This window comes from Phaethon aethereus (assembly GCF_964289735.1).
Source record: "Phaethon aethereus genome assembly, chromosome: 10".
Taxonomy (NCBI): domain Eukaryota; kingdom Metazoa; phylum Chordata; class Aves; order Phaethontiformes; family Phaethontidae; genus Phaethon; species Phaethon aethereus.
The window spans coordinates 13705811-13722002 of record NC_138586.1 but is presented as its reverse complement, the minus strand read 5'-3'; the positions used below and the strand labels follow the sequence as shown (position 1 = coordinate 13722002).

The window sequence follows — 16192 nt, the reverse complement described above, 5'->3', positions numbered from 1 at the left end:
TTGAGGCGTTTTAGCTCCCTCTCTGGGCTATTTCTCTCCATAGCAGGACCTGTGGAGCAGAACCCAGTACACCCTTCCCGGTGGCTAGGCAGAAATGGTGACTTTTTTAGCCTGAAAAACATCCCTAAGGTCTGTTAATGATTTACTTTGAGCTTTGTCATTGGAGCAAGCTTTGTGGAGATTACTGCATCTCAGAAGAGGTTGTGTTATGCAGCACAGGAGGCAGAGAGGCAGCAATGCTGTGTTCCTACAGGAACAAGATATACCCTGCAATATAAATGTATCAATTCATGCACCTTCAGCCCTACCGGCTTCCTACAAAAAACAAAACCGAACCATCAGCTTCAATTGCCACTCCACTCCCAAACACCAATTTACTGAAGACCTGTTTGTTTCATCACATCACTCCTGCAGTCCTGGTTGGCTTTTAGGAAGACCATCATTAAAAGGACGTAAGCCCAGCTGCTCTTTCATTCTCCATGGCAAGACAGGAACAAAGATATCAAGTTCTGTTGCCTGATTACCTACAGCCTCTTTTCAGATCCTGAAGGTGAGAAAACCTCAGCTAAATCAGTGTGTTGCTACACTGACACTTGAATCAAGAGAGCTGAAACAAAATTAACAACCACAAGTGTTCATCCCAAAACCTCTGGTGGAAGGACCCACCGTTCCAGCTCTTCCAGCAGCTTTTGGGGGAAGATCCCCATTTCTAGCCATACTGAGAGACAGGGTGCAGCTGCTGAGCAAGGTGCTTGTGTCCCAATCACCCATCCGTGTCATCATTCCCTAGCATGTTTCCCATTGACAGATGGACTGAGTTTCACATTAAAAAACATTCTTGGCGAGAACTCCTACATGTACCTGCTGGAGGACACCACCCGGACATCATGCAAGTCCCTGCACTCTGGAAAGCGGTAATGTCAGCACATCATAGCCAATGCAGAACATCCCTAAGGGATTTTATTTTTTCCTCTTGTAGGTTAGAATTCTGCTCTGCAGGCAGCTGCACTGGGACAGACTGTCCAGAAACAGCTCAGTTCTGCACCTTGGCTGCCTTGTTACCTGCAGGAGAAGGGCTACAGCTGATGGAATTAAGCAAGCAGCTTTTTTTTGTGGAAATGGTAAACGCAAAGAAGGAACGAACAAAACCAAGGCAGAAACTATGGAAATGAGCCACTCCCATAAGAGCACAACCTGATTTTCCCAACAAGTTTTGTCATTCCAGTTGCTCCCAGAGTCCCAGGAGATGCTCCGCAGAGGCAGGTAAAGGACTGTGCTCCAGATTTCACATCCTCGCCCCTCCCTGTAGAGCTGGCAGCAGGGACCCTGGACTAGTACAATGTACCCTAAACAGGGATGCATTGCCTGGCTACAATCCTGTCCCACATGGTTACAGCTCTAAGAGCATCACCAACACCAAAGTGGCCAGAGGTCACAGTAGACCTAGAAACACCAGTCTGAAGCCCAAGGTGATTTACAGTAAGTGTCACAGCTGAAACACACACCAGCCGCGCCAACTAGCCTGACAGACAGGTCAAGCACACTGGAAGCCTGCCCACCACAAGGGAGCACCTCAGCACATTTCAAAGGCTGAGCAGTCAGCTAGCAAATGAGAAAGGCGCTCTACAGTGCAGGAAGGTTGGTGACTTTCAGAACACATAATGAGGAAAGGGCCTGGAGAGCCACCCACGGTGCTCGGTTTCCACTAGCAGTGCCAGTGCTGCAATTCCAGTAAGGAGTATAAATAACAGCGGAGGACCAGCCAAGTGGCCATCTATGTGCAGTGCAATGGCCTGGGAAGGGCAGGAGAACCCCACGCACCACACAGAACATGAACTTCCTCCTTATCTACCTGCCCTGGACACAGCCCAGGCTATCCCCTGACACTTCTGCATCCACCCCAGGACAGCCAAGCACATTTTGGATTGCACACACCATCTCTGTGCAGAGGGAAGCACAGGCTTTCTAGGTACCGGGGCAGAAAAAGTGCAAGGTAAATAGCAGTGAACAGCTGACAGCTGTTTTACACATATACTGGCAGACAAATGTACATGTAACAACCCTGAGCACCTGGGAGGAAGCACGTTTAAGAAATTTCTCTGCCACTACATGTTTATGAGGCTGCAACTCATCAGAAAATTTGGGACTGGGCATATTTGGTGGGGAAGTGAATCACAATGACACGCTGGGAATAAGCTTTCAGACTGATCCCAGCAACCTAACAGCCCAGACAGAGGAAAAAATTGGAAATCAGAAGCAGCATTGTAAGACATAAGGGCTGGAACCTGTGAGCAGAGGGACTGAGCCTGTCAGCAACATCCTTTGACTTCTAAGTGAGAGAGAACAGCAGTACAGGAGGGCAGGGGAGGCTGGGCATGAAGGGAGAGTCAAGCGCAGTTTCTAGGACGCCATTCCAAGCAGGAATCCTCCAGCAAACCCTCCAGTCAGGATAACATTCTTCTTCAGAAATATGATCACCTAAACAGGGGAGAGAAGAGCCAACAGTGTTCAACAACAGCAGGTCACGCACCCACCCTCCCCATAAGAAGACATCCCTCAGGCTGTTCTCCCAGGTGAGTGATGCTCAGAGAGAGGCCACTGCTCGGGTCTGAGAAAATATCCTAATGACCTCCCCTCCCTAATCCCCCTGCTGCATGTACAGCTCCTGAACTGATCCAGTCCCAGCACAGCCCAGACCCTCTGAGAGCTGCAGTCCGAGCCTACATGCTCCAGGGCTCTCTCACAACCAGCACAGTCTGACAGAAGGGGCTGCTGACTGTGTGTGCCAGACCAGGGTACAGCAGAGTCCAGGATAACCAGGCCACTCTGCTGCCAGATCTGCTTAGCTTTTCTTGTCAGACTGAAGAGACACTTCTCCCCACAACCCCAGCAACGTTTTCTCCCTAACCCAAGGAGTTTGCAGCAACACATGGTGAGCTAGTGTCATGCCTAGAAGCCACCCTGACTGTCACAAACATGCACAGATAGCTTTGCCATCTCTCCAGTTTTGCTATCATGCAAGCATTCCCTCCTTGTATTTGTACAATGGAAGATCCGTAAGAGCCCGGGAGTCAATCCCATTTTCTGCTGTCCCTCCAGCTAAGCACCTGCACACACCCTGGGAGAGTTGTCTCACCTCATCCACTCTGCTTTTCACTTCTGGAGGCATTTTGTTACCACTGCTGTGAAATTTCAGCTGCTGCTTGGCTTTGTTCACGTCCCGTTCTACGAGCTTCCAGTCCACTTTGATGTATCCTGTGTGGTTTGCAATCTAGAGTTTTGAGGGGTGGAAAGAAAGTTCCTGGAATAAACTCCTGCATGACCACAACAGACCCCCTTGCCCACCCATCTTCCCTGACCACAGACACTTCCCACACACTGGTCCGGTGGGCTGAGAGGATGAGCACACTAGCTTAAAAACTGGTCAAAGGACCACTCCTATAGCTGTATTAACTGTCCTGCAACATCTGTCCCCCACAGTAATCCCCTAACAGCTGGGCACACGCTGCAGCTTAGCCTGTTTCAGCCTCTATTCTCTAACGTAAAGCTGGCATCACCTCCCCCTCACAACTGCCACGTATATCGTTGGGATCTCTCTGCAGCTCTCCTGCTGCTGTGGCTGGACACAGCTATTAATAGCCTGTTCCTCTCTAAATATTTTATCTGGTCAGGATGATTCAGCAGTGAAACTCTTGCTGCTCAGAGCAAGCTTTTGGCTTTCAGCAGAACAAGCAGAGCCAGAAGAGTGCGGAGAACAAGTCGCAGGCAAGACAGCGCCTGAAAAGTAAACAAGTTCTGCTCAGCGAGAGAGCCCAAGAGCTCTTCTGTTGCCTGCAGGATGTACAACCTAGATGTGCACATCCAAGCAGCTCCCCTCAGTGCCAGGGTTCTTGGAAACCAGGAGAAATGGTTGAGGACAGAGATCTCTGTTTCTCTCCTCTTCCTCAATGCTTTACAGAGAGCCCCATCTGTGCTGGCCTGACTCCTCAGGTAGTCAGACTGACAGGAAGGATATCATAGACATGAACAAATCCCTCTTGACATCCATGGCTGTTCCTCCAGGGACACCACCTCCACAGGCATCAGACTAAGTACAGTAGCCAGTTCAGACCACAGTCCTGCAGCAGCAGCATGGTTTGCCACAGCCAAAGGCTACCTCCTGCTTCACTCAGGTGCCCCTGCAGTAACAGTCCCCAAGTGCCTTTGGCCTGGCGCATCCTAAGCGAATGGCACCTTTTGGCAATCCTTAAGTTTACACACACTGATCCTGCTTTGCTGCTGCATCTATGTACTCTGGAGAATGCAGGCTCTTGACATCCATGGCCACACAGAGCTCCTGGCAGAGTGAAGAACTGGCTCCACATGTGCCAACAGGTAATGATCACCAGACAGCCCTTTCTCCCCATCAGCACAGTTCTCAGAAAGCCTGGCCCACTGTTCATACACACCTGAAGTAGGAAAAAGCCACCTCCCACTGCTGTCGCTGCCAGCTTTCCAACTTTCTGGAAGATGAATCCAGTACACCTACAAATCAACCAGAATCCAGTCAGGAGAACGAGGTACCAAACACACACTCCTCAGCATGCTTCCCACAAGCAAGGCTGCCTTTTGGCAGTAATTAACCAAGACTCGGAGACAGCCTGATGAACAGTAGAAGAAACCCACATGCAACCAGAAAAAGGATTTGCACCCAGCCAAAACTGATGCTTTATAGCCTTTTACTTCTCACTATCGCATTTCAGCCTTCTGCAGTTTTGATTCTTACCTCTTCAACATTCACCTTCTCCCAAAAGAGTAATCGGAAACATATGATTTCACCAAAATCAACAAGTGATTTTACTTTTTTCTTCTTTTTTTAACTGCTATCATCTCTGAAGGGAAATTAGGCAGCACATCTGCTGCTGCTCCGTGATACAGCATGGGGACCAGATCACAAGGCAAGCTTCTTTGTTGCCCAAACAACTGCTTACTTTTCATTTCTCAGAGGAGAAATATGCTGAAACAAGCAGCCAGCAGTGGTTGGTCTAAAGCTATACTCGTCTCCAAACTGGCTTACATGCTCTCAACATTAAAGACATCACTGCAGGCACCAGAACTCAAGAAAGCACCACCCCATTGCTCAGTCATGCAGCAAAGGGCTAGTGTATTGTATCACCCAAAGCGGACTTTACTTGGACCATGGTTTCCCTATCAACATTGCAAAACAACACAGCAACCTGCTTACCCATTTCTGAATTCATACTTAGTGAAGATACAAGAGAGAGGTGGCCAGCTCATATTTTTACCAGAAAATGAAGATCTGTCATACACTTTTAAATGGTTATCGCTGTGCCAGATGAAGACGACAGGCTCAGCAAGAAGCAAAGCAGTGTGATTACTCCAAGTTTTCAACTCAAACAATGCTGCTGTGGGAAGTTGCAAACAGAGCCACAAGGCCCAGCGCTTGCTACAAGTGACACGAAACCCCAGGAACCATGCCCAGAGGCACAATAAGCTACCTCCACAGGAGGTTTTTGTGCAGATGCCTGAAATACGTCCACCTCCAGGGAAGAAGGTATCTTTGTTCCAAGAGGTTCATATTTGCCTGTCCTAAAGTCAACTCCATGACTTTATGCTAGAAGTTAAAGACAAATATGTCACCTCAAACATTACAGCTTGATGCCATTTTGTCCCCTAGGAGATAGTCTCAGTTCTTCAGCTCCATGTTAGAAGCAGCTTTTAAGACCTCCCACAGTTCAGCACAGCATGCCAGAGCACGGTGGGCTGAGCAAGCTGGACACCTGCCTTCTCTGAAGGACTGCCAGATGACCACCCTGCACCTGTCAGCATGTTCCCAAGAACCCAGCTAGCGCCTGCAGGCATCATGCCTGCCACGAGCAGCAATGGCAATCCAGCACATCTTACCATCCTGTGACCCCTCCGATCACCAGCTGCGTGGCCACATTGTACTTCTCGGCACTTGACCCCGAGCTGGGGGCGAAGACCTTGCGCCACCAGGGCTGGTTCTTGGTGTACTCCGCCAGGTCCAGCACATTGAACGAGTCCTCCTTCACACCTGCAGGCACCTGGAGAGGCTCAGTGCCAGGACTGCTGTCCCACAGCCCCCTGCCAGCTGCCCAGGGCCTCCCCAGGGACACAGGATCCCACTCCAGTCACACAGCCCACGGGGCCTAGCACTCCCCACAGGCCTTTGGGAACGCCCAGGCCCACGCCCAGGCCGGGCCCCTCAGACCACTTCGGACGCCCTCCCTGGGACCCCTCACCCCCCTCGGAGCTCCCGCAGGTCACGCCGCCGAGGAAGGGGCGCGCGCTGAGAAACCCTGTCCCGGGAGCCACCCCCAGAGCGTCCTGCGGCGGCTCAGGCCCTCAGGCGGGGCCAAGCCCCAGTACCGGCCGCCGCGCGTTGCCAGTGGAAACGCCGCCGCGCAGGACACGGGCCTCGCTCTCCGCCGAGGGGGCTGAGCTGAGGGAGCCGGGGACCGCGCCGCCAGGGGCAGAGGAGAAGGAGGACCCGCCGCCGGCCCGGCCCGGCCCGGCCCGGCTCGGCTCGGCCCACCTCCGCCCGGCACCGCCATGGCACCGCTGGCCTCCACTCGCCACCGCCACTGGGCCGCCGCGCGCACGTGACCACGCTGCGCAGGCGCAGGCGCGTGGCGCCCGCGGGGAGGGCTCGGGCATGCGCGTGGGTGCAGACCGGCAGCGGCCGTGGGTATGCGCACGCGTTGGCCCCGGCGGTCTCCCCGCTGGTGTCCGTCGGGGTGCCCCTCGGAAAGATTGTTCCTTCTGCCACTGCGATAGCGTCACCTGCTCAGGCGTGGCCCCACGGGCGCCCTCAGCGTCCCTGGTGCCGTGGGTGGCTGTGCCGTGGGGTCGGCCTCCCAGGAGGACTGGCTCAGGTGTGCAGTACCAGCAGAGCACGAGGGTGCCTGTGGCAGCCGGGGAGGGACAAAGGGGGTTCCAAGGGCATCTTACAAGCTCCCTAAAGCCCGTGGTGGTTTGTGCGCTCGGCAGGGGAGGCTCTTGCTTGGCTGCGAGCTGTCGCTCTGCAGAAATGGTGCCTTTCGCCACTTGCATAAAGCAAATACGACCTTCCTGGGCAGCTCCACGCCCTGGCACGGGGCCAGGGCTTCTCTTCTCATGTTGGGTCCCACGGAGGAGTGGGGCAGGTGTATGGTGGAGCCAGGGACTCGGGCGTGTTGGAAGCGGCATGGAGGATCTGCTGTGTCCGGCACGCACACCCAGCTCCGCCCTGAGGTGCCCCCGATAATCCGAAGATAAATATTAACCATTAAGCCGAGCAGCTGTGTTGTGTGAATTTCAAATCGCCAGTCTCCAGAGGAGGGACAGAAAAGGGGACTTCAGGGACTGATAAAAGAAACATCTTGCCACAAGGAAGATAACAAGAATAGGAGGATGCTACCAGCATAAAGTCAGCAAAATTTCGCACTACCTGGGGTAAAGGCAGAGGTGGCGGGGGGAGATCATGACCACCAATGCAATGGAGGAGCTATGCAAATTGCTCCCACGCTTTCTAGGCGCGTGCGTGCTAATTTAAATACCTGTAACCAATAGCACGTGATGTAGTAATCACTAATCAATGAATGTAAACTTGGGTGCATTTTGTATTGTTTTGCCAGTCATGTAAGAATATAAATACGCTGTAGTTTTTTTACCGAGCCAAGCTAGCTTTGTGGGGTACCACCTAGCTTCCAGCTTTGCGCAAACCTGCAATAAAAGGAATACCTTGACCCTGTGTATATATTGCCTTTGCAGAGCGGGTAAAGATCCCACCTTTCAGGACAATGCAACCTTGAGGGAAGGAACAAGATAACAGTAAAAACCAGTGCGCAGTGAAAAAGAAGGATGCTGTGACTTTAAGTGGCGATGAGGCTTACGGGAACAAACAGGAACACGGGGGACTGAGCCAACTTGCAAAAAATACTGGTAACTGTTGCTCAAAATGTGGAAATATTTTCCCTGTGTTGACTGAGGTGTGCTAGCGTTCTGGACCCACCACCTAGCACCCAGCTCTGTGCGGATTTGGGATAAAAGCGTAATGATTCTATGATTCTCTCTCGACTCTGCGTGGCTTTCGACTCTTTGCACACCACGTGAAGAAACCATATTGGGACAACATCAGGAGCCACAGCAGTATCGCACGTGTTTCCTGCCATTGCCCCGATGAGAGGGAACCTGCTGGAGTAGGGTGCCTGCACCCAAACCAAACTGGGGGGACAGCGCTTCCCCAGGGACCGAGACCTGATGTCTCCTGTGGGGGCTGGTTTGGGCCTTGGGACTCGGCCGTCTGAGGTGCCGAGGGCCCAGCAAGGCACAGCTGGAGGGATGGGTGCCATGGGGGTGTGGGAGGAGAGAAGCCGGGTGTCCAGCCCAGTGCCCAGCCCTTGACCCCCGGGGACCCTGGAGTCTGGATGCTCCAAAGGGCTTTTGCTTTCATAACCACCCAGAGAAGGAGACTGGACTCCACAAGGGTTTGTTTACTCTCCAGCAACGGGGAAGCTCCTGCATTTGGTCTCCTGGGCAGCCAAAGCCCTGTGGCATTGCTCAGGCAGGGCTTCCCTCGGCCCCCACCGCACTCCCAGAGAGCCCCAGTCGTCCCGTCCCCAGCAGATCGGAGGGCAGCTGCTGTGGGTGTGCTGTGTGGTGTGGTGACCCTTTGGTGACCCAGTAATCAGATGTAGCTGTTAACGAGACTGTCAGACAGATCCTACACCAACTACTGAGCAGCCAAGAGCACCATGTCTCTGCTGGGTCTCCACCTCGGCTCTAGGCAGGTCAGGCAGTGAGCAGAGCAGCTTCCCCTGGGAAAAGAAGATGTGGTGGCCAGGGAGGGGATTGCTGATGAGGAGGGGTGGCTGTGGGCACCTGGCAGCAGTGTTTAATCTTGGAAATCCCATCCAAACACCAGTGTCGGGTGGCACTGCGGTCTTCTGCACATCAAGTGTGTGATGGGCTCCCATCCCTGTGCAGCGCGTGTCCCTGGTTTTGTCTCCCTGCCCTGGGCAAAGGGCTTCCCCTTGCCCTGGGGCCAGGTAAGGTTCCTCTTGTGCCTCCTCCCCGGGTGCCAACGGGGTGGCCCCCCCCCCACGTGGTCCCAGGGGCACCTGCTGGCCTGAGTCTTTCTCAGTCTCCTGAGGCTGCAGCATGGCCCCATCTTTCCCAGCGCACGTGCAGCATTGCCCGGAGCAGCTGGGAAGGAGCTGGGCTGACAGGGGGCTGGAGGGCCTGCAGGGCTGAGGGCTCCTGTGCAGTGGGGTCAGGCCCACCTTGGTACGAAGGGTGGCACAGGGGCCAGCGGGTGCAGTGGCAAAGCCCAGCACTGGCACTTCAGCACCGCGCAGCCATGGGCTCCCTGCAAGGCGCCTTACTGGCAAGCAGCCCTGTTCAGCTCAGGAGACACAGGCATGAAAAGCCGCTCCCCCATCTCAAAGGCTTCCCCTCCCTCCCAGCATCACCACCACCTCCCAGTCTGCACGGCCAGGCTGAGCCAAAGCTCGACAGCTCACACGGTGCACGGTCAGGGCGAGCAGTACTGAGCAATAATGCGGTCAGCAAAACCTCATCCCCCTGGCAAGTCCCCACTTGCAGAGCCCCCAAAATTGCTCTGTAAATGGACCCATGATGCCCCTTCAGGCACCTCAGTGAGGCACCATACCTGGCCATCTCCACCAGATGCCAGGGTCCCCCGTCGATAGGAAACGTGTCCCTGGTGCGCGGGGACCCGGAGGGCTGCCATGTCCTGGGGCTCCCAAGCTGCTACTCCGGTGGCTCAGTGTGATGTGGCCCCAACGGTGCCAGCCTTGTGGTCCCGGCCGCGTGGCGCTCTGCCGAGGCTGCCACCGTGCTGCTGCTTTTAGTACCGTGAGAAGCGACGTATGAATTCCCCTTCCCCTGGCTGGGACATCTGCGCTGGTGTCATGCAGCCGCGCAGGGACAGCCCCGGCTCGGTGGCTGGCTGGGGACACGCTGCAGTTTGCAGAAAGGAAATTTGCAGCTCAGCCCCGTCAAAGCAAGAGCACGGGGATTTTCAGTGGGGTTTCTCTCTCTGCTGCCTTCTCTCTCTCTTTTCTCATTTTCTGGAAATGAAACAAACTTGGGCTCCAGCCCTTCATGCCACTCAGTGTTTATGGGTGGGGACAACAGTCCTGGTCCTTCACTCCCCCCCAGCTGCCATGGGGAATTTTCAGCGCAGACCAGCTCTCCCACAGCCTTCCCCCACCTCCATGCTGCAAAGCAAGGGGCTTTCTGCTCCCTCCTGCCAGCAGCTGAGACTTCTGCCAGCTGGGTTCAGGGAGCAGGAGGGCACGCTGAGCAGCCTGGTGCCAGGCACAGCACGGTGCTGAGAGTGGCAGGGAGCCCCCAGCCACCCTCAAGCCCTCCCTCCTGCCAAGCAGCACTGATTTTGGACAGTGAGTGGACACAGGCAGCTGGAGCACAGCAAATAATACAGAGTGGCTGCTCAGGTGATACAGGTGTTCTCTTTTTGACTTGCTGCTGCATTGCAGGTGACCACGGGCAAGTCCTGCTGCTCCCTGGAGCAGTTTCCCCAGCTGTAAAAGGTGAATAACAATTCCTGGATGCCTGTTTTCTGCCCCTGGCCAGGATCCTGGTCCATCTTCCCTGACAATCCCTCCATCTCACAAGTCTGCATTCCCTCCTGTCGCTGCCTGGCCAGCAGACACCCTTGCCATCCCCGAGGCCTGGGCCAGGCATGTGGGGACAAGCCAAGCGCGGTGCAGGGACACCCACGGGCGCTAGCTGTGGCAGCATCCTCAGGCTCAGGGCTCTGCCTCAGCGAGAGGCACAGCCTGGGCTGGGGGCAGCTGGGTGGAGGGCTTCAGGCTGCATGGGAGTTTGCTACGGCTCCCTGCATCCAGTTCTCCCTTCTTCTTGGAAACGATCGAGAGAGGAGTTTTCTGGGACACTGCTTCTCTTAAACAGCCATTCCTCTGAAGCACTATTAAATTCCTGTTGTTAAATTTAGCCCCTTATCTGGCTCGCCAGGAGCTCTGTGGGTACCAGGATGCCAGGGTCGAGCACGGGGAGGTGGGTAAGGCAGGGCACCACCGTGCCCCTTCCCTGCGGCCCCAGGCACAGCGTCTGTGGAGGAGAGCTGCGCCTTGGGGGTGCAGGCAAAGCTCTGCTGAATATGAGCAGCCCTGGGGGCTTGGGCCTTATTCCAGGAGTTTTTGCAGCAGCCAGGGTGTCTCAGGAGATGAGCTAAGGACAGTGCATGACAGACACCACAAACCAGACACCCCTTGGGAATGTGAGCCCATCTCCAGGCTGACCCAGCGGTAGCAACCCTCAAAGCAAGCCCAGGGGAGAGCAATTGCTCTGAGCTTCATTTAATCAGCCAGGGTAATTAGGTGACTTATGAAGGATGAGTGTGTCTGGAGGCTGCTCTGGTTTTCCCCAGGCTGCTCTGATGCTTGAGGAGCAAAGATCCTTTAGCAATAGTTGTGCAAAGCCAGTGCTGTGAGGAGCATCCTCTGGCTAGGGAGACCCTCCCAAATTCTTGTCCTCCCCAGCTCCCACAGGCTCAGCCCCCCAGACACCCTGTGTCAGGAGCGCGGCCGTTGTGCTCCTGCTGCCTGAATCATGCAGAGACACTTTCGATGTGAGAAACAAGAGAGAAAGGAAAAATGCTTCACTGACCCACTTACTGCAGGGAAAGCCAAGGGAGGAGAGCAGACTTATTTTTGGGACCTCCTCCACATCAGCATTTCTGCTCCGGGACTAGATTTGCCAGATACTCAGGGGTGTTAGTGCCATCGGCCCTGCTGTCCTGCTGCTCCCTTGGGATCCCGCTTTCTGCAGGTCAGACAGCCTGAGAGCTGCGTGGGGCTGCAGCCCCTCTTTGCTCCTTCATTGCTGGGGTGCAGCAGCTGAGCAAGGTCTGCCAGCCATTTCTCCTCCAACCCAGAGCTTTGGTTCCAAAGGAGGGAGGTTTTTCCCACAAGGAAGTTGTGGGCTTTGCTCCTGCTGCAATTTATCTCCACTAGGGCCAGGGTTTGTCTCTCCATCTGGGCTGGTTTGCAGCAGACTGGATGGAAACAAAAGCTCCAGGAGAGATGCCTTTTTTGGCTGCTGGGCTGGTGATTTGTTTTAATATTTTTTCTTCCTAACCAAGACAGTGCATTCTGAAAAAAGCAGGTCCCCTAGAGCACCTCTGCCCTTGCAGAGCGCAGTGGGGCTGGTTACATGGGATAAACACATCCCCTGTGACTAAATCCCAGCACTGGCTCTGGAGAGGAGGCTGGAAACCCTTGCAGCACCCTTCGCTCCAGCTGTGCAGAGAGGAGCCGGAAAGGTGACCTCCTGTGGCGTTTGGTGAAATGAGTCAGTGTGGCACGCATCCAGGTGGGCATGGCCGGCAGGCTGGGCAGGAGCAAGCTGGCACCGTGCGCCCAGCAGCATGGGGAGGAAGCGTGGCAAGCACACGCAGCAGAGACTTGCCGAGGGCACATCTGTGGAAGAGCAGGAATGTGTCCTGACAACTCTCAGGCTGCTGTTCCTCTTTCTGAAGGGGTTGCACACCAAAACCAAGCCCTCCTCCAGGCAGGCAGGGTCCAGGTGGGATGCGGCCAGCAGCGGGAGATGCTCCAGCACAGAAGTGCTGGTACAAGGGGCCATGCCTGGTCCTTTCGCTGGATCCTCAGTGCCACACAGCACAGCCAGTGTCTCGGTGCCCTCTGCCCATGTGAGTGCTGGGAAGGGTGAGAGCCCAGTGGGTGGCTGCTGCTTCTGAGATACTCTGCATTCCCGAGAAGCTGCCATGAGTCACTCGCTTGCTCTCTCACATACACAAAAAAAAAGCCCCAGGAGACATTAGACATGGCTCACTTTGTTCTGAGTCATCTTTATCTGCCCCAGCCCCGTATTGAGCTGAGAACTTCACAATTCGGGGAAACAACCAGCGCTTTCTGCATGCACGTGGGTCCTTGGCTCTGGCCAAGCAGGTTTCTCCAGGACCCTTGGTGGCAGGAGCCTGTCCTGGCTTCCCCATCACATTTGCACAGGAGGACAGTGCCCTGGTGCTGTCTCATGGGCAAGTTTGGGGATAGGCAGACATGCTCACACTCTGCCTTGCTCCAGGCAGGTCTGTGATGCCAATGCTGCTCCTCAGGTCTCCTTGTCTGCTACTGTGTGGCCCATCCCGGCTCAGCCATGCATGGGTGATGCTGGCGCTTTGCGGTGGCACCCGCATGGATTTGCAGAGCCCTCGGAAGCTAATGCTGCCCTGCTTGCTAGGGCCACGTGTGCTCTCGCCGGGCATGTGGGCTCCAGCTCAGCAGGCTGTGCTGGCGGGGGAGCCGGGCTCTGTGCGGATGCCCAGCTGTCCCCAGCACACTTCCCTCTGCACCGGCTCTCACGTGCCTGCACAGAGCTGCACTGTGTGCAGGAGCTGCGCTGCCCAGGATCTGGGGCCCCTCCCCAAGTTATTTCTAAGTGTCCTCCAGTTTCACACCTGGATTCTCCTTTCCACAGTCTTGAGTATCTTCATAATATAATTTTCTTTCTGCTCCCTTGGGTTAGACCTCATCTCTCCAGTTTACTCTTATGTCTCTGGATCAGGAACCTAGAGTTGCCTCCCAGTAGCTGAAAATGGTTAAACCCAGCAATTCAGCACCTGCCAGTGTCACAACCATTAATTGACAACTGTGTCCAGGCTCCTGCCAACTGCAGCCCCCAAGGGAAGCTTTGCCTGACTCCCCTCAGTGATCCCTGGACGTTGTCATCCCACGGTGCCTGGACTCTCCCGGGTTAGAGGCAAGAAGCCCCTGTGTCGCCCCATGTAGATCTCCAGCACCCGGAGCTGGAGCACCCCTCCTGACAGGCAACCCCCACCCTCCCGTGTGCCCATCCCTCACTGCTGCCCGCTGACTGCCCTCTTCACTGTCATGTTGTCTGTCTGCTGGCTGACTTTTCCCCATCTGCTTGTTTCTGGAAGAAGCACCTTTTCCAGCCTTTCTGGGTGAGCACAGCCTCACAGCACTGGGAGATTCCCAGGCAGGATGACTGGAATAAAGTCACGCCCATACTGCAGGGGACACTGGTGCCAGAAGCACAGCCCGGATCTCTCATGTCTCTCCAGGACCTCCGGACAACTCTTTCCCCTCCAGCACTGAACAATATCCTTCTACGCATTGCGCCAGGGCAGGTGGTGCAAAGCACCCAGGGCATCCCCGAATATGACACAGCACTTGTTTTGCCCCAAAATACTTGCTGGAAAACATGGGGTGGGTTGTTGCTCACCTTCCTTGCCAAGAAAAGGAGCCCCAGGTCGGGCACGAAGCCAGCCGCCAGCGCATGAGCTGGAGGAAATGTGTTTCTTGCTGGCTTTTTGCCTCTCCGTGAGCAGGCTGGGTGGTGTGGGGAGAGCACTTTCCGGCTCCTGCTGCGTCAGCCAGCCCCTGGGCGAGCGCAGGAAGGAGTGGGCAGCCCCTCATCGGTTTGGGGTTTTACATGGGCTGAGGGGGAGTCCCCCCAGGTGCTCCTTGCTGCTGCCATGGGAGCCCTGGCCAGACCCAGCTGCCTGGGAAGGTTTTCCCCCTTGACCCCAGGGCTGCTGTAAGGAGAGGAGTGGGAAGAGAGGAGGTGACCCCAGCAAGGTGGTAAGAACTGGCCTCTCTCTGAAAGAGGGAGACAGAGAGCCGTCACTGACCCCACAGACCTGGGGTCCTCCTGCATGGTGAGCCCATGGGGCTGGGATGCTCAAGGTCATTCCCAGGCTATGCTGGGCTACATGGGGCAGTGGGACATTGGGGAATGTGTTCCCACATCCACTGGGATTGCTCGTACCCAGGGGGCTCAGCTCCTATCTCTTATCCCATTCCCTACCTGCCCTGTGCTAAGGATTTGCATCTGGAGTCCCAAAACACTCATCCCTCCACCATCCCCACCACCTCCCTCTGTTGCCCAGGCACCAAGACCTGTCACATGGACAATTCTGCACACACTGGGACTGTCACCAAAGGGGTCACTGCTCCCATTGCACTTCTGCTGCCCTATAGCATGATTTATGGGATGTTTCCCAATCTTGCTCACCCAGCGGATGCTGGGACCATGCAGGGCGTTCCTCCTCATCTTCCTGCCTTCGTGAGCCGAGGGAGAACCACATACTGGGGTGTGTGTGTGAGCACACGTGTGCATTTGGGGTATATGTGGGGGATTTCCTGGGCTTTTAAAAAGATATATTGAAAACTTGTGAGTTTAAAACGGAAGAAATTTGCAAAAACATTTTGGTGCAGCTTCTCTTGAGCTGTTCTGCAGGACCCTGGGAGAAGAGGAGAACGGTGAGGAGCAGCTGGTGGGAGGGGGGCTCCCAGGGATCACCCCAACCCTCTCTCTCCTATGTGGCTCAAAGCGAGGTTGTGTGGCTAAATCATCACTGCTTGCTTGATCCCAGGGGACAGGGATACACCCCACATACGTATATGCATATGTGCATCCCTGGCTATTTCCCCACCTCCAGCCCTGCCCCTGCAGAGGCAAAGTGCCCTGCAGGCTCCCAGCGCTGGGGGGCACAGGGCAGCCTCTCCTGCTTTGTAGCAATAAGCCATCTGCATCCCGAAGGCAAATTTTCCCCTAAATCGCCATTTCCTCAAGCTATGTGGGCTAGCAGGCACCGAAGGCAGCTGCTGGCTCCCCGGTGGGCTCCAGCCCCAGGTACAAGCCCAGACACAAGCCCAGACTGACCTGCTGGGGAAATAAAGTCCTGTAGCCTGGGCAGCAGCCGGGTGCTGGCCTGCAACCTGCTCTCCTCCTTCCCCTCTGCGGTGAGAGGGAAGGTAGGACCAGGCAGAGACCACACCTAAATTCCCCTTCCTCTGCAACCCTCCCTTTCCTTACCTCTCTCCCGGCCAGGACACTGAGCCAGCTGGGTCCTGCGGCGGAGCTCACTGCTGCGCTTGCCCTCCCTTTCCTTTTGTTTTTTCCTCTCCTCCTGTCACTGCCACCCCAGAGGAAGAGAGGGAGAGGCCATCGCTCACACGCTTCTCTTTGCACTAACCTGCTCGAGCAATTCCTCTCCTGATGTCTTTGAGAAACTCTCCAGCGCTCTGACTGAGCCTGTGGGTGCTGGCTTTAAATCATTGTCTCCTGTGGATTACAACAGCTGGATGAGAAGATAAAGGCTTTTCTCTCCTCTTTCATTTCTCATTCCTTCCTT

General features: G+C 55.2%; 1 protein-coding gene across 1 annotated transcript; it reads right to left on the bottom strand.

Moving 5' to 3' along the window:
• Window positions 1-2400: 2400 nt before the first annotated feature.
• FUNDC2 (FUN14 domain containing 2) lies at window positions 2401-6575 on the bottom strand (the record flags this gene model as incomplete). The annotated part of the gene is made up of 5 exons (XM_082004187.1): window positions 2401-2478; window positions 3137-3271; window positions 4449-4524; window positions 5905-6055; window positions 6557-6575. The coding sequence occupies 5 exons, from the start codon at window positions 6573-6575 to the stop codon at window positions 2401-2403; spliced, it is 459 nt and encodes a 152-aa protein (XP_081860313.1).
• Between the last annotated feature and the right edge of the window lie 9617 nt (window positions 6576-16192).